This window comes from Leptonotus elevatus, chromosome 1, assembly GCF_054856555.1.
Source record: "Leptonotus elevatus isolate MCC_2025b chromosome 1, RoL_Lele_1.0, whole genome shotgun sequence".
In the NCBI taxonomy this organism is placed as follows: Eukaryota; Metazoa; Chordata; class Actinopteri; order Syngnathiformes; family Syngnathidae; genus Leptonotus; species Leptonotus elevatus.
The window spans coordinates 43,934,421-43,956,486 of record NC_141239.1 but is presented as its reverse complement, the minus strand read 5'-3'; the positions used below and the strand labels follow the sequence as shown (position 1 = coordinate 43,956,486).

At 43.2% G+C, this 22,066-nt stretch overlaps 2 protein-coding genes across 3 annotated transcripts; one reads left to right on the top strand and one right to left on the bottom strand.

Annotated features, from left to right (window-relative positions):
* Positions 1-2,254: 2,254 nt before the first annotated feature.
* Positions 2,255-18,341, top strand: dnmt1 (DNA (cytosine-5-)-methyltransferase 1). 2 transcript variants are annotated; one of them, XM_086070297.1, is made up of 35 exons: positions 2,255-2,485; positions 2,805-2,841; positions 3,768-3,875; positions 3,980-4,184; positions 4,268-4,340; positions 4,568-4,649; positions 4,732-4,769; positions 4,838-4,889; positions 5,580-5,663; positions 5,748-5,857; positions 5,944-6,062; positions 6,580-6,672; positions 6,747-6,898; positions 7,087-7,274; positions 7,442-7,456; positions 9,980-10,160; positions 10,243-10,340; positions 10,840-10,984; positions 11,054-11,169; positions 11,641-11,842; positions 11,931-12,064; positions 12,146-12,322; positions 12,429-12,653; positions 13,302-13,494; positions 14,134-14,218; positions 14,340-14,480; positions 14,559-14,841; positions 14,912-15,053; positions 16,663-16,829; positions 16,904-17,081; positions 17,239-17,434; positions 17,513-17,676; positions 17,760-17,876; positions 17,956-18,049; positions 18,135-18,341. In XM_086070297.1, the coding sequence occupies exons 1-35, from the start codon at positions 2,439-2,441 to the stop codon at positions 18,170-18,172; spliced, it is 4,479 nt and encodes a 1,492-aa protein (XP_085926423.1). In that variant the 5' UTR covers positions 2,255-2,438; the 3' UTR covers positions 18,173-18,341. The 2 variants fall into 2 exon arrangements, with proteins under 2 accessions (XP_085926423.1, XP_085926480.1); XM_086070354.1 differs by lacking the exon at positions 7,442-7,456.
* Positions 18,342-19,116: 775 nt separating this feature from the next.
* Positions 19,117-21,815, bottom strand: eif3g (eukaryotic translation initiation factor 3, subunit G). Its single transcript, XM_086075969.1, has 10 exons — positions 21,695-21,815; positions 21,564-21,610; positions 20,519-20,607; positions 20,398-20,457; positions 20,221-20,325; positions 19,955-20,150; positions 19,689-19,799; positions 19,468-19,604; positions 19,291-19,397; positions 19,117-19,220 (listed from the first exon to the last, which is right to left on the bottom strand). Exons 1-10 carry the CDS (start codon positions 21,715-21,717, stop codon positions 19,205-19,207), a joined length of 891 nt encoding a protein of 296 aa, XP_085932095.1. The 5' UTR covers positions 21,718-21,815; the 3' UTR covers positions 19,117-19,204.
* Between the last annotated feature and the right edge of the window lie 251 nt (positions 21,816-22,066).

Below are 22,066 nucleotides of genomic sequence, written 5' to 3'. Positions count from 1 at the left end.
TGGACAAACAACCATTTACACTCGCCTTCACAACAAACAGTCACACAATAAACGCAAAACCACGGAATTACGGGGACTGGGGAGAATATTCAAACTGAGCCGAGATTCGACATGTTAAAAGTACACAGTGCTTTGGGCATCCCATTCGATTAATTGAGGCACGGCATCAACAGAGTGGGAGCCACAATTTGAGGATGTACGGAAATCGAACATGCTCCGACAAGGTTGCAAGAAAACAAGAGCTCGGTCACGAAACGTGAAATTGGGCCAACTCATTTTCTGTTAATCACGCCTGTCTTACTCAATAGGATTGTTCAATTCTTCAAAGGCAGTGCTGATGGGAAGCCGGGCAGAGTGCAAGGCGAGTGAGATTCGGGGTGTGGCGCTGACCAAGAATGTCTATTTGTAAGCTGGCTCGTCTGAGAAATGGCCCCCAGAGATGCTTTTCGGGTCTGGGGGAGACTCGGGCGAGGGTTGACTTACAGCGGTCTCCAGAGAGTTGGGCCTGTTTCCTGTCAGCCGTCCAGGATTCCTGGGTGGGAACATTGGCTGAATCAGCCCCAGGAGGCTGCGCCGGCTGGGAAGGCGGCCAGGTCGCGGCACAGCCTTTTCCCTTGCAGGATGTGACATCACACGCTCAAATCTGTAAGGAGAAGTCGCACATGCACATGCAATCAAACCAAAGAGAGCACACAAATCAGATGAGCAAAATAACTTCATGCACTAAGATGTCAAGTGTAAAATATTTCTCTATTAGGATGAAAATAATCATTAAAAATTCATGTTAAATTAATACATTTATATATACACGCATTATTTTTTTTATATCAGCTCAATACATTGTCAGTTAATGAAGATTTGAGGCCAGATTTTATTTGATCAAATTCGTGGTAAATAATAATGTCACGCTGCCACCCGGTGGTCAGGTTTTGTACTGCGCTCCGCGATAAGATAACGTAAGTTTAAAAAGAAAAAGTAAGCTTAAAAAAAAAAAAAGACCCTCAGAGGGGAAAAAGTATTACAGCAGCAAGTATCGGTTATTAAAAAAAGAAAAGAAAACATAACAGAAATTTTACACCATGACTTGGCTCCTGCTTCGAGTTCCAAGATGGCACAGTGCCAGACTGACTGCCAGTCAATTATTTGTGTCTAAAAGAGTGCCAACATGTGATGCACTATTAAGACAGCTGATATTTAGCTTCATTTGTCAAGGTCAGAGAATCGCACAACCGAAGCTTTAGTCAGCCCAATGAAAAGCTGTTACCTCTAGGCTAGACTGCATTGGTACAATACTATTGTATACATTTTAATTGTACAGTTTAGTATCTTTTATTATGTTTTCTTTGTGATTGTGTTGTGTTTTTGCTTGTATGGACCTGTGTCTGCAGTAAAGAATAAAGAAGATTTTATTAGAGCATTTTATAACACAGCAGAGTACAAATCTAATGAAAATGTGGGGGGGAAAAACTGTTAGATACAAATGTTATACTATACAGTACGGTAATTATATTAAATGTATTATTTATTTTATTTAATAAGGGAGTAGATTGCATTACAAGTGTTAATATTTGTGCATCGTATTGTGTGCTGCAAATGGTTGTTTTTTCAACACAATATATAACGTAAAAACTAATACACATAAGACACATTTAGTTCATTATTTATAAAAAAAAAATTAAACAACATAATTGTAAAATATACATTCATGGATGGCAAATTGAGTTTGTGTGACTCACAAGAAAAGGTTCTGATTTCGTATCTCGAATGTGATTACTTTCTGATTTCCTTCATCCTTCATGAAAGGAGACTAGCTATTTTTGCACTTTGAGTTTCAGCAAAAATAGACAATACCGCCGGACATCAACGTAGCGTATTGTATTTTGTCCGCGGCATCCATAAATCACAACTCTGATCAAAACGTGAGACTGGATGAACAATTAGTTTCCCAAGTTCCCATTATTTTGTTAAAATTGCCTAACAATATTCTATCCATTTCCGCATGCTCTGTCGTCCTCAACTTCCGTTACAAAAACAAGGGGTGGACTTGTCTACTTGATTCAAATTAGAGACTATTATATTGTATATACAGAGACGAAAACACTAACATTTAATGTTGGAGAACTAAATTTAATATTTAGTGTTTTTCATAGCAAATTGCCCCCGCATTGAGGTCCACTACGTCATTGCTTTAAAGATTTCTTATCCCTGGGACTATGAAATGGTACAGTCCGAAACGCCCAGGTTTCCGCGCGAAAAGACGGCCCAGGCGCGCCAATTGCTTTTCTAGCATCCATTCCACAACACGATACAGGCTAAAGCAGAGCTGCGCCATCGCTGTCTTCTGTCTTTGTCGCACGCTCATCCTCCGCTTTCAGCATTATTTTAAAGCCCTTTTAACTGACGCTCTTAAACGTTGATTTTATTGCCCGCCGAGCGTCATGCCAGCCAGGACTTCCCTGTCGTTGCCAGAGGATGTCAGGAAAAGGTAGGGATCCGTGTATAACATGGATGCTAACGTCCTGCGTCGTGCTCAAACATTGCCACTTGTATGTTATTCCCCGGTCATTGTTTGAGTTCTATCTGTCTATAGCAAAGCTGCCTCCTCGCTTTTGCTATCGTTAGCATGTCGCATCTTGACGGTCGCGTCCCATTGGGCACGTTAGCATGCTCATTAGCGCCCCAGCCTGTCAACGCGTGTGTGTGCGGGGAAGGATTTGGCGCCACTATGAGAAGTGGTAAACAAAAGATAAGCTAACATGATTTTGACTTGATTTTTTTTTTCTTCTTCTCATCTTCGTTTATAGGCTGCAGGTGCTGCGCGAAGATGGATCCTCAGACGAGGTGAGTTGGACTCCAGCTGTAAAGTCGACGTTGTTGTTGTTTTTCTTGTCACAGGAGACCTCGAACGTGCCTATAAGGTGCGAAACTCATTTAATGTCGGTTTTGTGAAAGACTAAACTCACACAAGTATCAGCAATGATGTCAATTAGTGCTTCATTTCATTGTGGTACGCTGTACATTATGTCCTCGTGTTACGACGGAGTTCCGTTCTGACGTCGAAAACGTTACACGCATACGTAACTGAAGTCTGTCGGGAAACTACATAGACTGCACAGTATTTGTCAGTATTACATAGGTAGTATTAGGGAATTCCACATTCATGGACTGCAAAAACTTAATTAAAAAGTGTGATTTGCTCAGCTCAAGTCCTTAAAATCCACCTCAAGGATCAGCAATGTTTAACATTACAACATTCAATATAGTTTTTCATTTCAGCAGGTTTAATTAGTTTTTTTGTGATTTTAAAAGCACCACTCTACACTTCATTTCTACTGCATCCTCTTTGGCTGACACTTACCTCAGAGCTTCTACATTTGGCAAGAGCGAATGTCCCTTGCTGTTGTTGACAGTTGCGTACCTTCAGTGTCACAAAGGTTGCGAGTCGACCTATGACCTCTTCGCGCCTTTCGCCTTGTCTTTCCCGCTCCGCTGGGACAGCCCTGCTTCCTTTTCCGTATGCATGAAAAAGGGTGGGGGATCACTTGAAACAATCACGATACTTAGAATTTTTATGTATTTTACAATGTGTGTATTAAGACTAAATAATTTCTTCTAACCACTTTTGTATTTGGAAGATTAAATCTCATGTCATTTTTGGAAACTAATTGGGATTAAATCAACCGTCTCTATAGTTTGCGTCAGTTGGTTCAAGCTACATAATTCATAATCATTTGACTTTTAACAGTGGTCTCTAATTACCCTTCCAGGATCACGTGAAGGAGAAGCTCAAGTTGGTGCAGGATTTTCTGCACGCCGACACTCAGGACGCCCTCAGCAGCCTTGAGGAAAAGATGAAAAACTCTGAAATCTCCATGGTGAGCCTTTTTTATTTTATTTTATTTATTTATTTTTTCACCAGGGTTGAATACTTTAACTTGTAATATTGTCTCGCACTTTCTTTGTTACCCTCCTTCTTCAGGAGGACTACGTCTCCAAGGTGAAGTCTATGCTGGGAAAGGAGCTCACTCTGGAGAACTGCGAGGAGTCAAACGTCAAAGCAAATGGCGTCAGTAACGGCTCCCACAAAGAAGAGGACGGCGGAATGGATGTTGAGGAGGATGACGAAGCTGTCAAATCTCCCAGCGCGCGAGGCAAAGGACGCAAGAGCAAGGCGGACACAAAAAGTTGGTTCAAAGCACTTTTCTCACGCTGCATCGATTTTTAGAGGATTATTTTTTACTTTTATTCTTGATCCCCCACATCCTAGAGTCTCCGGCCAGTTCCAGGGTGACGAGAAGTGGCGGAAAGCAACCAACCATTATGTCAATGTTCTCGAAAGTGTACGTTTGTCTCGCAGTTTCTGAAGTTGTACATACATTTTTAGGTGGCCAAATCAATGAATGTTTTGTGTTGTTGAATATGCGTTAGCTTAAATCGTAATATAATTCATGCAATATGCAAAAACATAAAATAATTAATTACATATATTTGTGTTCCTGGAATACATGATAATTTGAGTCTCATTTGAGTGTTTGTTTTGGGGTGGGGGGGAACGCCTATTTTACAGTCAAAAACGCAAGTCTGAAGACCTGAATGGCAAATCAACAAATGGAGAAACTGAAGTGAAACAGGAAGATGGTGCTGAGGAGGTGAGTTGTCTTATTTCCTCTTCCTCTATCTCACTATTTCACACTCTAAACGGCCTAATCATTTATTCGAAATGTGCCCCAGCCTGAGGAGAAGCGTCTGAAAGTGGAGTCTGATGACAAGTAAGTTCTTCGAACACTCTGAGATGGCGCTTCCTTGAATTTGTTTCTAAATTACTGGACCTTGACAGAGCTGCTCCTGAAGAAGCCAAGCCGGAGACCAAGACAGTTTCTGCAGCAAAGGTAACATGTAATAGCATTTTCCCCCTTGGCGAAATAAATTATCTCTTACAGGTTGCAAAAATTTGAGCAGCTCATAGGCATTGTTAAAAGCAACCACATCATCCCTAATTTCCCCATTTATATTAGTTCCAAAGCATCTTGATCAGCCATTCCCACACCATGTTAATACTTGGGCGGGCCACCCAAATAAACTGACCGCTGCCCAAGAAGTTTTCTAGAAAATGTACAGTGTTTTCAAGACTATAAGGCACAAGTCTTAAAATATTCTTATGTGTGCACCGAGTTCTGGAGACGTTTTCCTTCAAGACAAACCACGGGGCAAATTTTGCTGTGCCAACGTGCGTTTCTGATTGGTGGGCTGGTTCATGCTTGTTGCTAGTTGGCTGCTGGCTTGTATTAAGGTAAACCGGCGGATGGAGGGGAGAAGGCAGAAGATTTTGTCCATTTTCTTTTACATCTAGTTAAACTTTCACATAAGTTACCCACACTGGAACACTCTACCTTAACTCAAACATGTTAGAGTATTTTGGGGGGGAAAGATCTGCTTCTCTTGCTCTTCTTTTTCAACGCCCTTTTGAGGTTTCTTTCCCCTTTTATACAATATTTGTCCCACACAGTTAATTGCACCTGTAGGTAATTCTTGATACAAAAGACATTTAGCTTGTCTAACATTTTGTGTGCCTATTTTAGGCTCCGCCTCCCAAATGTCCAGATTGCAGGCAATATTTGGACGACTCAGACCTGAAATTCTTTCAAGGGGATCCAGACCCTGCGGTAAGTGAATTTTTATTTTATTTTTTTTTAAAGAAAAAAAAGTATTTCAATGATGTGTGAAAACCAGCGTGGTTGTGTCTTCAGCTGGACGAGCCTGAAATGCTGACTGACGAGCGCCTCTCCTTGTTTGACTCGAACGAGGACGGCTTTGAAAGCTACGAGGATCTGCCGCAGCACAGGATCACAAATTTTAGGTGACAAATCAGTTTGACTTTCTACATGACGACTTGTAAAGAAGAACTCTTTAGTTGCGTTATTTAAAGAAAACCCCCTTCCACAGTATCTATGACAAGCATGGCCATCTTTGTCCCTTTGACGCTGGACTGATTGAGAGGAACGTGGAGCTCTACTTCAGTTGCGTTGTCAAACCAATCTATGATGACAACCCCTGCTTGGATGGTAAAGACCATGTTGGCATGTACTCTCACTGGACACTTGATTCGGCACATCTGCATGATCAGAGCACACTCAAAGCGCTGTGAAAGTTAATTGTACGTGCGTGGTGATTCTAATATAACTGAATAGTTGGATTTAAGATGTGAGACGGTTAAAATAATATACATTTAGAAAAAAAATCTAATTGTTTAGTTCTTTTAATTTAAATGTATAAAAATATTTTTAGGGGGAAAATCCAATTGTTTAGTTTTTTAATTTGAATTCATTTTTTGCAATTGGTATTATTTTTAAGTATTTAGACAAATTTTTTCACATTTTATATACAATTTTTAAGTTCTTGCAATTAACAAATTCAAATTTGAGGTAATTATTTAATATTAACACACATTCTATTTTAATCTTGCATTACTTTGTCAAGGAGCAACCTTTTTTTTTTTCAGTTGTGTGAGCGTGCCTAATGATGTGGAGGGCAGGTGTAAGTGAATATATTGGCATTAATGGATTTCTGTTTCCTCTTGAGGTGGCGTTCCTGCAAAGAAACTTGGACCCATTAATGCCTGGTGGATTACAGGATTTGACGGAGGCGAAAAAGCTCTCATTGGGTTCACCACAGGTATTGCAAGTGTTACGACCAAAATTGGGTTTTTCCTGTCTGATGGAGATGAACTGTTTTTCCTCCTTGTCCAGCGTTTGCCGACTACATCCTGATGAATTCCAGCGAGGAGTACTCTTCAATCTTTGCCTTGATGCAGGAGAAGATCTACATGAGCAAAATTGTGGTGGAGTTCCTGCAGAAGAATCCGGACGCCAGTTATGAGGACCTTCTCAATAGGATTGAGGTGAGGATGAGGGCACTACAGAATTTGATGTGGTTTCAAATTCCATTCTGCTGCTGCTTTTATAATGAGTTGAGTGATATTCATTTTGCAAGTATGGTCCCTTGCCCTTTAAGGAACTACACTTTTGAATGCTGAATCGAAATGACTGTTATTGTAAGTGGACATTTTGTTTCTTTCCGTGCCACCAGACCACGGTGCCGCCGCCAGGCCTCAACTTCAACTGCTTCACTGAGGACACACTGTTGCGCCACGCCCAGTTCGTGGTGGAACAGGTGGAGAGCTACGACGAGGCGGGCGACTCGGACGAGCAGCCCATCATTGTCACGCCCTGCATGCGTGACCTCATCAAGCTGGCTGGCGTTACGCTGGGCAAAAGGTACGACTTTCTTTGCTGCGGCGTTTTGATTAATGCGAGGGCCCCGCCTTGGCTGCCTTTTTTTTTACTTGCAGCTCCTTTAAATGCTCCTGATATTAAAGTTTTAGCTTTTCTTTGAAAGGATTATTGGCTAATGTCTGCCATTCCTCTGACATTTCCTAATGCAGCATGCTGCTGTACTGGTAGGTAGGCCTGAATGCATTATTGCCTTGTGTGATGGGGGAAAGTCCATGCTATTGTTTTGTATGGCTTCACATAGTAATTTGTGTGCACTAGTGTCATTACGCCATCTGGTTTGTCATTTCAAGTCACTCCATAAGCTGTGTGGCGCAGAGCGACGCCCGCACACATGTAATGTTATCCAGAGCAAGGGTTCTGTCCGCCTCTCACTAACATAAGGGCTATTATCTCTCTAAAAGCAGCATTTTGGATAAAGCTCTTTCTGTGGCTGCTGGAAGAATAGCATCTGATGGCATAAATCTTGTAAAGAGCACTTAATGGACAGGATAATGGAAAGTGATTTGCCTCAAAGTGCTTCGAAGAGTTCAGGTGATCGGCCCAGTGTTGCTATGGAAAATAGTACATGCTGTTTGAATTTGGTGTCTGCCCCTTCTCACTTCACAGTTGTCCATGTGACATTATTTGAATTAGTTGGCAACGCTCAGATTTTAACTCCGGAATATAGTGGAACATTACAAACGTAGACCGATTGAGCGTTCATGAGCATTATATTGCCAATGAGAGATGTTTCTACTGCATTTATAGTCAGGTGTGATTTTCTGTATACTTATCTGATACTCTTTTGTACTTGTTATCGATGAAACTCTGCCTGGGACATATGACCCAAAATTCATATCATGGTATTAACTGTATATATCACTTGTTGTTGTTGGTGTTGTTTTTTTAAATAAATGATTTGCTTATTGGTTTACATAGTTCTTTATAGAAGCTAAATGGATTAAAAAAAAAAATATATATATATATATGAAAGAATACATTTACTTTGGATAACATTTATTGTGCAAATCTCAAATCAAAATTATGCATATGCAGTTTGGCTTGCGGTGTGCAGGCTAGCTAGATTTGGTAGGGGGGCGTGACGAAGGAACCTGTGTGCATGCCACAAAACTAACTACAAAATATTATTAGGGCTGTAGCTATCAAATATTTTGGTATTCAGATATCCTACTGAAAATTCTAGGGGACAATTGTGTATTTGGATAGAAATATATATTCTTGATTGGTTAAAGAACAATTATAAATACAGAAGACAAAAAACATTTGCACGTAATGATGAACAACCAACTGGTTTTCATTTATTTATTTATTTAGATAATAAACTTTCTTTTTTTTTTACTCAAATTTAAACTGTGCTTTAGCAGCACACTATTTTCCTCTCTGAATCTCCCCATAGATTTTGGTTTATGTGACGTCAGAACCACAGTAGCAATTTTGGTGAACTTAAGCACTGCTAACTAGTGCGGCTCGCTGGCAGTCTCCGTTAAACACTGGCAATGTCAGCGCATTTATGTCTTACTGCGCTTAACTGGAGCTTGAACGTGATTTCTGGACGAAGTTGTGTTACTGCCGTCTGTCGCAAGTTTGATGAGTCACGTCAGCCCTTATGTTAGCATTATGTCGCCACGGCAAAAACTTCAAACTAAAAGCGCCACAATACATTTATCTCATACTTCTTGGTAATGTAAGGGTTTATCTATAAATTCAGTTTCTCTCAGCACGTTAGCGCCGTGTTGTACTGTCATGCATACTGCCGTTCGCTTGACTACGGCTTCCTCAGTAAGCAGATGCCATGTCCAATTTCTGCTGTTCTGCTGTGCACACTTGTTTACAACTGACAGTATGCACGTGTCGACACTGAATGTCAACATGTGCGGGCGGGACACAACGTCAACGGTATGTTGTATGACGTGTTTACGCCATCTGCTCGTCGGGACAGCCCTAATGCGATGACGTCACCAACATGCGCTACGGCGGTAAGACAGTTGAATCAAAATTGCTAGCTTCGGCAAAATTCATACCTTACCAAACTAGTCCAAAGTTCTTATTTGATTACTAAAGAGCGATGCACGCATACCAATTGGGGAAAAAATAATAATCACAATTATTTTGATTGATATTCAAATCACAACTAATAAAACAATAATTTATTGATTTCCATATTTATTATTTATTCAACTACTACAACTCAATACTAGCCTCATCCACACCTTTTGCTGCCTTGCATCTTTGTACTTATTCAAAACGTGAATAGGCATCTCTCATATATTATCTTCTTTTTTTTCATTGTTTTTGTTTGGTTGTTTTATTTTGCAATGGACTGCTCAAGTTAAATGGTTATACAAGGAAATAAGATTATTGCTTATTTATGTTTGTTGCTTTTCAAAAACATTTAGGGCCACCTAAACCCAGCTCAGAACTGAAACATAGCGCTGCTTGATTTCATTTGAGCTCTGGTACTTCAGTAACACAGACTTAAATCGAACTGTACAATTATCAGGATGCCTTTATCCCGCTTTACTCTTCATTCTACAGCTTTACTGTGTTGCTTGTCACATGTTGCATGGCTGGACGCTTTAGATGATTGGCCAATCGCTTCATCTTGACATCACACACCCACCAGCAGCCCTTTAGGTCCTAAATAGCAAATACCTGAACGCAAGTTGTCTTTTTCCTATTTAAACCAGGCGAGCTACCAGACGGCAAGCCATCCGTCACCCCACCAAGATTGAGAAGGACAGCAAGGGTCCCACCAAAGCCACCACCACAAAGCTGGTCTACCTGATCTTTGACACCTTCTTCTCGGAGCAGCTCGAGCAGGACGACAAGGAGAGCGCCACCAAACGGCAGCGCTGCGGCGTCTGCGAGGTGAGCCTTTGCCACACCCAGACTGTGGACCCAATCTCACACTCGGCACCTGAATACCAACGTTGAATGTGGTCTCTTTTAGGTTTGCCAATCTACTGATTGTGGCAAGTGTGCTGCCTGTAAGGACATGATTAAATTTGGAGGAAGTGGCAAAAGCAAGCAGGCGTGCAAGCAAAGGAGGTAAGCAGGGGTCGACAAAGGATGATGTTGTTTGTGTTCGTGGCATTAAGAATACTTGGTCATGTGGCACAAGACGGCAAGCTCAGTTGGCAGTTTTTTTTTTTAAATGCGCCAGTCAAGGCTTTCTCATGTTAATTATAGACTTGGGCATGTGCCACTGCCCTAGGAATGGTCTTGGTAAATGCAGGACCCCCAGTATTGGAACCTAATTTTGTTCAGCAACTTATGCTGCATATACAGTAACCATCAAAACAATTGGATGATGCCCAAATATGTTGTCTACCACTTTTTGTTTTAGTAGTAAATGAGACAAATTTGGGGGTGAGCTTCAACGCCAAAACAAAACATTCTTGGGGTTCCCAGGAAGTATTACCTTCCCCACACTCCCTAGGTCGATGCCCATGTCACCGCTGCAAATTATTTAATCACATGGTGTTCCTAATCTTGACCTGGCTCCGTCCCATCATTAATGGAAACGTTTCCTCATTGCCCCCCCCAGATGCCCCAATCTGGCCGTAAAGGAGGCTGAGGATGATGAGAACATAGAGGAGGAAGATGTCCCCGTAAAGAGTAAGAAAGCGTCTCGGGTGAAGAGGAAGAAGCAGACTCAGTGCAAGCTGACGTGGGTCGGCGAGCCCATTAAGGTACGGGCTGCTTGGTGCTTGCACTCGAGTGTCATGAATGACTCGGTGGTCGTCTTCTCTTGCTTTCAGTGCGAGGGCAAGAAGCAGTACTACAACAAGGTCCGTGTGAATGATGAAGAGCTGGTGATGGGCGACTGTGTCTCCGTTTCCTCAGAGGATGCGGCCACTCCGTTGTATCTGGCAAGGTAAAGCAGACTTTTTTTGTTTTTGTTTAATGCATTTGTGGGAAGAATTGTTTTGATTTGTTTGCAGAATTACATTGTACTACAGCAACTTTCGTCCCACTTGACATCTTATCCCGTATAAGTCATTTACTTGGACTTCTCTAAAGAGACATTTTGTGCCAACATTGGGGTTTCAAAGTAGATTTTTGCAAGTCTGGATTATGTTTTTAAAAACCTGCCGAGTGGTGCCTAGACTCACAAGTTTATTACCCAATTGAAATGAATTGACATGTCATTAGTCTGTTCAAGCCAAACAAAAGTAGTTGTACTTTATAAAAACACTCATGCTGTAAGAAAATAGTGTCAGGGATTAAACAGTTTGTGCATCATAAAAAAGAATATGTACCTGCGAGTATTGCCGTTGTCCATGAATGTGTGCTTTAATGTTTACTTTCTGCTTCAAATGTTGTTGTTTGTTTTCTTGTCTACCAGGATCACGTCAATGTGGGAGGACAACAACGGCAAGATGTTTCACGCCCACTGGTTCCTCCGCGGCACACAAACGGTGCTCGGCGAGTCGTCTGACCCCCTGGAGCTTCTCATGGTGGACGAGTGCGAGGACATGTCGCTCAGCTACATCCAAGGCAAAGTCAATGTCGCCTACAAGGCCCCCTCCAACAACTGGTTCATGGAGGTACGTCCACCTTGCTTCCGTCGAGTGGGGGGGCGTGGGTGGGACAGTCTCGTCTTTTGGGATGCTCACTGCTACTTTTGCACATCAGGGCGGGATGGATGTGGACGTCAAGGTGATTGAAGACGACGGGAAAAGTTTCTTCTATCAATTCTGGTATGACACGGATTTTGCCCGCTTTGAGACGCCGCCCAAGACCACGCCGTCAGATGACTGCAAGTTCAAGTGAGCGCAAGCATTTATTCTATTCACAAGACAACATTTGCCCTGCGCTAATCCCACAATTTCCTTCTTTTGTTTGAATAGGTTATGCAGCAGCTGCTTGAGGATTAAAGAGCGCGAGGTGCGGGATAAACCTCGCGCCTTTGAGCCCCTGGATGAAGAGCGCGACTCAAAGGCGCTCTACGCGCTGGCCCGCTTCAGAGGCCAGCAGTTGAGGGTGGGAGATGGCGTCTACGTGCCGCCCGAGGCCTTTAACTTCAGGTGACACGCGAGATTCTAAGAAGCGGAACATTCAAACCAACCTCTTCATATATTAGAAATGGTTTTGATCATCAATATTCGTCCATTGTCTTCTCTCGGCTGTTAGTGTTAAAGCAGCCAGCCCGGTCAAACGCTCCCACAGGAAAGAGGACGTGGACGAGGACTTGTATCCAGAATACTACAGGAAGTCGTCAGACTACATTAAAGGCTCCAACCAGGACGCCCCGGAACCGTTCCGCGTCGGCCGCATCAAGGAGATCTTCTGTCACCGGCGCGGCAACGGCAAGGCTGACTCTGCAGAGGTCAAACTGCGACTGTACAAGTTCTACAGGTCAAAGACGGACTATTTTGCTCTTCTGCGTTTGTTTAAATTTAGGGTGTCAAAATTAGTTGGTTAATTTGAAGTCTTTTTTTTCTTTTTCTTCTCTCTCGCGTGTTTGACCGCCCCTTACTTGGAAAGCCTATACTGGGGTAATTCCAGTCGCAACGCAGCAGACACGTCCACGTCAAAATTTAGCAGTAATAATTTAATAATACAACATATATTTGTGGAGACTGGGGTCAAGTTGTATTTTACACTTTTAAAAATGTTACTTCATGTTAAAGATTAGATAGCTCTTAAGATGAAAAGAAAAATGCGCTGAGCTGTCACCAATTTCTTACAAATGCAATTATGCCATCTCGTGGCAGAAAAGTGACCAACACAAATTAATATCACACTCGGTTTTAAGTTTTAAGTCAATTTTATGAATTATGAAATGAATGTATCAATGACTAAAAGATGCAGCCATATTTCTATTTAACATTTTTTCCACTTTTATGTTAACTAGAGTATGACAAAAAATTACTGTAGATGTTGTACATTTAGAACAGATACAAATTTTGCAATTGTGAGTTAACTGTTGTCATGCGATTCATTACGATTACAAATTTGAATCGCCCGACACCCCTATTCAAATGTATTTATTTCCTGTTCTAGACCTGAGAACACCCACAAAGGAGTGAAAGCCAGCTACCACACTGATGTCAATCAACTGTACTGGAGCGACGAGGAGGTCACGGTCAACATGTCAGATGTGCTCGGACGCTGCCAAGTCGAATACGGAGAAGACCTCAATGAGCCGGTCCAAGAATATTCCAACGGAGGACCCGACCGCTTCTATTTCCTGGAGGTACTGTGTGTGTGCGCACCATGATTAGTAACGTCCTAACTGACAATTTGGGTCGATTATGACACCCCTCCCATGGAAAGCAGTAGAGGTGTGAATTGCCTAGTACCTGGCGAATCATAGGTTTCGATTAGATACCGATTAATCCCGATACGAATCTATAAATTGATTATTGCAATTATTATTTTTTACTCAAATTTAGAAAATACTAATCAGTAAACTTGTACATTAAAATTTGTATGAAAATGTATTTATTTATCTGAAAATTCAGGCTTATAACTGAGCCATTGCATTTAACAAACAGGTTTCACATTTGAACAGCACTGAAATGGAATATTAAGGCTTAATGTTCCATTAATATAACATTATTCCATGCTTGACGTGTGAATCCTAACCCTAAGTAAAATGTTTTGTTGAATATTATAATAAAAAATGGATGTTTCAAAATTGATTCAAGAATTGCGCGCTGTAATATCGCGATATATTGCCGAATCGATTTTTTTCCTAACACCCCGTAGAAAGCAGTTTTCAGCTGTCTTGAACATTCTGATATAACTTCCAAATCGAGTGACTCAAGTACACACATTAGTAGACTAACTTTGAAAGTCAATTTTTCATATCTCCTTTCATGTTCTCTTGCAGGCTTATAATGCCAAAAGCAAAAGTTTTGAGGATCCTCCAAACCACGCTCGCTCTGCCACACACAAAGGCAAAGGCAAGGGCAAAGGTGGAGTATAAAAAAACACGATTCATTAAAAGTTCCTCTACAATTGATTTCAGGGACTTGTTTTTTAATCAAAGAACATTGATCAGTGCCCCCAGTCATACGACATCTTTTTATTTCCAAGGTAAAGGCAAAGGGAAGGCCTCCGCCGTTCAGGAAACCCCGGAACAGCCCAGTGAAACGCAGAGTCCCAAAGTGCATAAATATCGCACCCTGGACGTGTTCTCAGGCTGCGGCGGTCTCTCCAAAGGCTTCCATCAGGCTGGTACGAGCTCCTTCCCACACGGTTAAATGCTCCAGTCCACACAGCTCACCAAACGGAGGTCCATTTCTATCTTTGAAGGCATTTCCGAGACTGAGTGGGCCATCGAGATGTGGGAGCCGGCGGCGCAGGCCTTCAGGCTCAACAACCCGGGCACCACCGTGTTCACCGAGGACTGCAACGTGTTGCTCAAGCTGGTCATGTCGGGCGAGAAGACAAACTCTCTGGGCCAGAAGCTGCCGCAGAAGGGCGACGTCGAGATGCTCTGCGGGGGGCCGCCCTGCCAAGGCTTCAGCGGCATGAATCGCTTCAACTCGCGCACCTACTCAAAGTTCAAGAACTCGCTGGTGGTCTCCTACCTCAGGTGACAAGACAAACAATGAATGAAGCGACATGGATGAGGATTGGCTAACGTTTGGATTTCTGTCTTGCAGCTACTGTGATTACTACAGACCAAAGTTCTTCCTGCTGGAGAATGTGAGGAACTTCGTGTCGTTCAAAAGCTCCATGGTCCTCAAGTTGACTCTGCGCTGTCTCGTCAGAATGGGATACCAGTGCACCTTTGGCGTCCTGCAGGTACGTTTATCTTCATCCCTTTTATAGAGCGGATTGTGCTTTCTTTTCTTAACTTCCAATATTTAAGGCATTGTGTGCGAATAATCCCATTTACATTTTTTTTAAGACTCCGCAATGGCATACATGAATTTCAAACTATTTGAAAAGTTCACTATAAACTATTGAATGTGTAGTTTTACGTGTGTGTGTGTGTGAAGAGACGAATGTGACCCCACTCCAATAAAAGGGGCTGCTTGCATTTTGCGGTAGTGACAAAAAAAGACAATTTCTTCCAAAATAACCTCCTTGAGGTCTCTATTTTTATTTTTATAGCAGCACAAAAGTTAACATCGTCATAGAATTGTATGAAAATAATCATTTAGAACAAGTGCATCGTTAGCCAACGTATTTTTAGCCGGCTTTAGCTAGCAGTGCATATTGGAAACCTGCCTGAAAATAACCCGGAGTTCCTCGCCTCAACGTCACTTGACAATTATATAAATTAGGGATGCACGCTAATGCTATTTTCAAACGATACCGATAAACCAATCATTTAGAACGTGTCGATAACAGATAAATAAGCCGGTAATTGTTTGCAAAATTAACTTGAATACAAATACACTTTTGAGTCCTATAAGTACAAATGCATCGAAACATTTGTAAGGCACCATGAAGCTGAATTTTATTGATATCTCTGCTTCAAAGACAACCAGTAACTAATTTTGAGTTTGCCAAAACAGTCATGTTAAAAATTCAACAAAAAACTGTGAGGGTAACATTTTGGGGAGCCACAACAGATGCACCAACGCGGCAAGTCTATTATTATCGGCCGATTTCTTTATTATCTGTTTTATCTGACGTCAAATTGACCGATAATTATCAACCACCGATATTATCGTGCATCCCTAATATAAATGTGTATACATAGCAACCAATAAAAGTCGAAAAACACCATAAGGTGACTGTCCAGGATGAAATCGAACAGAAGACACATGTCATTGGTTGGACATCGTGGCCAAGGTTTGTGATCCAAACAGAGATCATCTTCAATTCTGGGAACTCTTTCTTTGACACGACCCGTTCTGAAAATGGGATAAAGACCGAGAACGTCTTTCGCAAATGTGTGTTGGGTTTCTTTTTTTTTCTTCTTTTTTTTACCTTTGCATATTGGCTGAGGTAAAGTGCGGCATGCCAAAAATTTCTCGCTCCGGGGATTGACCAATCAGAGCCTTCACAGCAAAATGACATTAGCAGGAAAGTTGGCCGTCATGGCAAAAATAACTGCCATTTGTATAACGGTACCAACGGAAAATTAGCAGGAAGTTGGAGGGGATGACAACCACAAACCTCAGTTCCTACACAAAGCCAAAATGGGAGGTTTCTTTAAGTCTTATATTGAGGGGAAATCCAACTTTTTGTTAAAAAAAGATCCGATTTTTATTTTTAGGCAAACTTCACCCAGCCCTAATTCAAAGTTGCATTATGTTCTAGTAATGGTTGCCTATGCTAAATAAGCAAACATTATCATTCCTTCGATGCTTAGTTTTTAAACGCGAAGTTGCATGAAATCATCCTTTCGTATGAGGTGCGTTTGCTCTTGTTCATTGTGTCACGTCGGTTACGTGATCAGGCGGGTCAGTACGGCGTGGCCCAGACTCGCCGCAGAGCCATCATCCTGGCCGCCGCTCCCGGAGAGAAACTGCCTCGCTATCCCGAGCCTCTGCACGTGTTCGCTCCCAGAGCCGTCTCCCTCAGCGTGGTGGTGGACGAGAAGAAATACGTCAGCAACGTCACGCGGTAAGTTCGACCTGTCGCGCGCGCCGCACTCGTCGCCAAATAGTGTTCTAACACACACGGCGTCATGCCTATAGCGGCAACGGCGGAATCTACAGAACCATCACGGTGCGAGACGCCATGTCTGACCTGCCCGAGATCCGCAACGGCGCCGCCGCCTTGGAGATATCCTACAACGGCGAGCCTCAGTCGTGGTTCCAGAGGCAGATCCGCGGCACGCAGTACCAGCCCATCCTCAGGGATCATGTCTGCAAGGTAAGAATGCACCCGGGTTCAACGTTTTTTGGGCGTATTGGGTACGAGGCGGGAAGTGTTCGTTAACTCGCATCTACAGCTTAGACTCTGGCAAGTCGTACTATATGCTTTTGGTAGTCTAGAACTGCCCTAAACACTGAACTTGTGTTTTGTATAGGACATGAGTGCTCTGGTGGAAGGCCGCATGCGCCACATCCCATTGGCACCCGGCTCCGACTGGAGAGACCTTCCCAATATCGAGGTGCGCCTGAAGGACGGCACCATGGCCAAGAGGCTGCGCTACACGCACCCGGACAAGAAGAGCGGACGCAGCGGCACCGGCGCGCTCAGGGGCGTCTGCACCTGTGCCGGAGGTGCGCTCGGGTTTGAAAGAGTCTTGCGTGAAGTCACCGGAACGCTAACGTGTTGTTGTTGTTTTTGCGCCGACGCAGGAAAGCCGTGCGATTCGGCCGACCGGCAGTTCAACACGCTCATCCCGTGGTGTCTGCCTCACACGGGAAACCGCCACAACCACTGGGCGGGACTTTACGGAAGGCTGGAGTGGGACGGCTTCTTCAGCACCACCGTCACCAACCCTGAGCCCATGGGAAAACAGGTTCGAGGGAAAGAAAGAAAGAAAAGATCAAACACAAGCATGCCTTAGCTGCAGCCCTTGTTTATTTATTTTTTTTATTCCAGGGTCGCGTTCTGCACCCCGAGCAACACCGAGTGGTGAGCGTGAGGGAGTGCGCACGCTCACAAGGGTTCCCCGACACGTATCGTTTCTTTGGTAACGTCCTGGACAAACACAGACAGGTGAGCAACCACGCTGACATATTGAGCCACAGTAAATCAATTGGGCATTAATGGCCATGTTGTTGTCGGCGCTTGGCAGGTTGGCAATGCTGTGCCCCCGCCCCTCTCCAGAGCCATCGGGCTGGAGATTAAGAAGTGCGTTATTGACAGGATGAAGGAAGAACAGACCGCAGGTGATCGCACTTGAACGTGTATCCGTTGTTGAAACTACTGTGAATGTGTCTTGTGACTTAACATGTCCCCTGTGTTTTCCTGCAGAGAATGTCAAACAAGAGAAGATGGAGGTGTCAGATTAGTGTGTGCTCTCCTCATGCCCACAAAAAGTGTCCATAGTTGAAGATGATTTTATGAATTATGGGCCGGAACTTTTTTTTTAAAAGTGTTTTTAAATACCTGTTAACATGTTGGACAAATTGTATGTAGTTTTTATATGTAATATTTCAAATAAAGCTCTTATCACATGGATCAGGTCTTCACTTGGATCTTCGGACTCTGGGAGATAGAGGATCACTTATGATGCAAAGATCCGTATCGGTGTATGTCAGCACTGTTGGGACAATCACCGTCAGGAATTCTGTTTAACAACCAGTTGTGCTACTAAAATACCTGATTAGGAAGTTACTGTAAAGGCATATTAAAGATGAAGTACCAGCTCAGTGGACTAGTGGTAGAGTGTCCGCGACTAGGAGGTCGTGGGTTCAATCCCTGGCTGGGTCATACCAAAGAATTTAAAAATGGGACCCATTTGCCTCTCTGCTTGACACTCAGCATTATGGGTTGGAATTGGGGGGTTAGATCACCAAATAATTCCAGAGCACGGCCGCCGGCGCCGCTGCTGCTGCTCACCACTCCCTCGGGATGGGTCAAATGCAAAGAATTAATTTCGCCCCACTTAGGCGGGTGTGACAATCAGTGAATCTTAATAAGTATGTACACCTGCAGTGTAACCAGACTGTTTGTATTGGACCTTGTAAGTGCTCTATTAAATGTTGTATATAAAAAAATAAATGTTTAAGGTGGTTGTAATGTTAAATGCTTTCCAGTTTGAGATTTAATGCACCCGAATGTGAATGTTTGGCGGCCTCTTGGCCACGTGTCCATCTCACTAGCATTATAAATTCAAAGGGAAGATGGGAAATTGCACTTTTTATGCACCACAGTAGCTGAAGGAAATAAATATCTCAACTCAAGTGTGTGATGAGCATAATGTGTCCTTTTCAGAAAAGAGTGACATGCAAAGTGATGACAATGATTCTCTTTATTAAGGTAACAGCCATATTTTACTACAGTGATAAAATGTGGCCTTCTGATGGAATATTCTTAAGTCCTCAGTTGTTTGATGGTCTGCAAAGAGAAAAACATGCTCAGTCAATTCGCTTTGGAATGCTTGACATTATGAGCAGTGTCAACTTACTTGGCCCATTCCACGTTGAGAATAAGATGATCGTATCCAAATCCTGACACGCCCGCAATGGCTCTGGCCGCATCCTCGCGACGGTGGAAACTGATGAACGCGAAGCCCTGCGACGCGTGGGCACGTTAGATTTGTGTTCTGCTGTGAGAAACAATTGGCGAGTGTGTGACGGCTCACCTTGGACTGCCCGGTGTTCTTGTCCTTGGCCAGGTAGATTCTGGAGATGGAGCCGAATGGTCTGAAGAGCTCCTGCAGGTCAGTCTCACGGGTGTCCTCCGACAGGTTGGTCACGCGAATGGTGGCGTTGTCGTCGGCTACAGACGGATTGTGTTTCGGGGTATTTGTAAGCAGAATTTTTTTTTCTCCTTCCCCCCGCCTTTTTCAAATCTTGACCTCACCTCTACGGTTGGGCTGCATAGACTCGCCTCGTCGCGTGCTCCCGTCCCGCAGGCTGGGGGGCACGTACTTGCCAGTCTTGCTCTGTGCAGGCTGCAAGGGCTCCGGCTCGGCTGATTTGACACAAAATGGACAATATTTGACAAAGTCCATCATTGACTTTGCTAACGACAACAAATTGTGTGACGAATCACTTATTGGTCACAAAGTAATGAAGTTGATTAACTCCAGCCCATTCCCACCCTAGCGCTGGATATCCCCACAGTACCTGAGCCGGCGGGTTTTTCCTTGTCTGAAGTGGACAGGCCGAGCTGCTCGGCCAACTCCTTCTGCATGGGGCCCAGAGTGTCCTTGTAGGGACAGCGGGTGGTCCAGTGGTCGCCTTTGCAGATACGACAAGACACGATCTTCTGTCCTTTCAGCTTGTTCATGGGGTCCTCATCCTGGTCTTGGGCGTGCAGATCCTGGAGCAAAGTACGAGTGCTCGTCAGACCCAATACGCAGAGTTTCCTCAGAGCAAGAGCCGATCCTCACCTCTTTGCTGGAGATGAACGTCATGAAGACGTCATCGCTGACGGTGGTTGTGGCCACGTTCGGACCCGGGGAATCAAACTCGGAGTTGCCAAATTTCTTCCAGTTCTGGAGGTAAGAGGGAACTTTTAACACGTCACCGGTGCTTCATTTCTACTCCACTCTGACCTAAAAGCCCACCTTCCTCCTTGCCACAGCTTTGGAGGCTTTCCTGGTCTCGATCTTAAACGTCCGTACAATCTACAAACAAATTATGTTAGGTCACTTTTTGCTTAGTGGCACCGAAAAAAATCGGAATTACCTTTGACTTCTTGCCATCGTCGTCAATTTTATACTCTGTAATAGTTTTGATGTTCCCTTTGATGGTTTCTTTGGGGGGTGGAAGCGTTCCTGTTTAAGACAAATATCAGACATTTCCCTTTAGTTACACCGTAAATGTGCATTGGCTCAACTTACCGTAGATGCTACAAAACAACATCATTTATACTGTAAATGGCATTTTGCCACAAAAATAAAAACTAATATTGTACTTGTTTATGGAGGCTTGCTGAGTGACTAACGCGGTTGTTGTGTAATTTCTGAATGGATACAGTAAAGAAAGAATTCTGCCACAAGTTTCATTAAGCAGATGAGTTTGTTCCTTGAGCGTTTATGACGGACATGACCTTTGTTGGTTTAATTAAATATTTAAAAAAATATATATATACCATAGGCTGTATTTTAAAATAAAGTTCATACATGTTTTGTTATGTCAGCAAATTGCAAGTAGTTGAGTTTTAGGTGAATGGTGGGGGATAAAAACACAGAAAGGATCATATTCGATACATGTTTGGGCAAAAGTGACATTTAGAAGTTGTCACTTATGGTCACGTTATCGGTTAAGGAAAAACTAATCGTTTTTGGTTCAAGCAAATCACAGAAGAGGGTAAAAACAATACCAAAATGTAAATTCTCATCATTAGCGGATACTATAGCGAAGGGAAACACTGATTTTTGTGGGGGAAACAAGAACTTTTATTTTAAGTCCAAACAAATGTAGCCCTTAGGATACTATCGAGCCAACTTAGATGCTAACCGGCTAGCTTCCTCCTAGCCATAGAGCACGTCACAGCCGAGAGCATATGTCGCCCCTTTTTCTGCTCGCCTACTTGCGTCAAATGTCACTCATGTATTAGTGACATTCATAAAGCGCCCAGCGCAAAGGGAAAAAAAAGTGTGCACGCATAGTTCCGCGTCAAGCACGTGGAAGCGTGAGCCACTTAGCTGGGCTCGTCTGCCAGCAACGAGTTACGTCGACGCGCACTGTTAGCGCTAGCACGCTAACGGTGCAATCGAGCGTGTTTTACCTTCATCTACTTCCTCTTCGACTTGGTCGGCCCAGCTGGGCTTGGAGCTGAGGGGGTGATAGAAGAATGTTATTTGATTTGAACAGGGGGGGGGGGACGGAAATTAGACGTTTGTTCAAGACAACACTCACTCGTCGTATTCAATCGACGGCATCCCGACCGCTCGGCTAGCTTAGCTTCAGGACAGGAAGAGAACGGAAAAGCGCGAGGCAGTTGCTTCCACTGTGACATCACTTCCAGTGTTTGAAATTCAGAATAAAAGTAACTTTGGTCCTCGATTAACGAGAGTTGGGTAACCGGAATGTACACTTCAAAACAAATGCTCCGCGTATGAAGCAGTTTAGCCACATGGCCCAAAAAATATATATTGAAAAAGAATGTAAATAAAATAACCGAATGGGGGAAAAAATGGTGGTTACAGTCCTGCTCCGTCACGCGATGAGTTGCTGAACAAAATAGTTGTCAGTGCTTAGTTTATAACCTCGAAACTTGACGTTATGTCA

Bases quoted from the DNA above. Each gene is read 5' to 3' on its own strand.
- dnmt1 (XM_086070297.1), top strand. From the start codon at position 2,439: ATGCCAGCCAGGACTTCCCTGTCGTTGCCAGAGGATGTCAGGAAAAG. The intron at 11,170-11,640 runs GTAAAGCAGACT...CTTGTCTACCAG, and splicing joins ACTCCGTTGTATCTGGCAAG to GATCACGTCAATGTGGGAGG. The intron at 17,435-17,512 runs GTGCGCTCGGGT...GCGCCGACGCAG, and splicing joins CGTCTGCACCTGTGCCGGAG to GAAAGCCGTGCGATTCGGCC.
- eif3g (XM_086075969.1), bottom strand. From the start codon at position 21,717: ATGCCGTCGATTGAATACGACGA. The intron at 20,458-20,518 runs GTAATTCCGATT...ATTTGTTTGTAG, and splicing joins ACGATGGCAAGAAGTCAAAG to ATTGTACGGACGTTTAAGAT. The intron at 19,605-19,688 runs GTGAGGTCAAGA...ATCCGTCTGTAG, and splicing joins TATGCAGCCCAACCGTAGAG to CCGACGACAACGCCACCATT.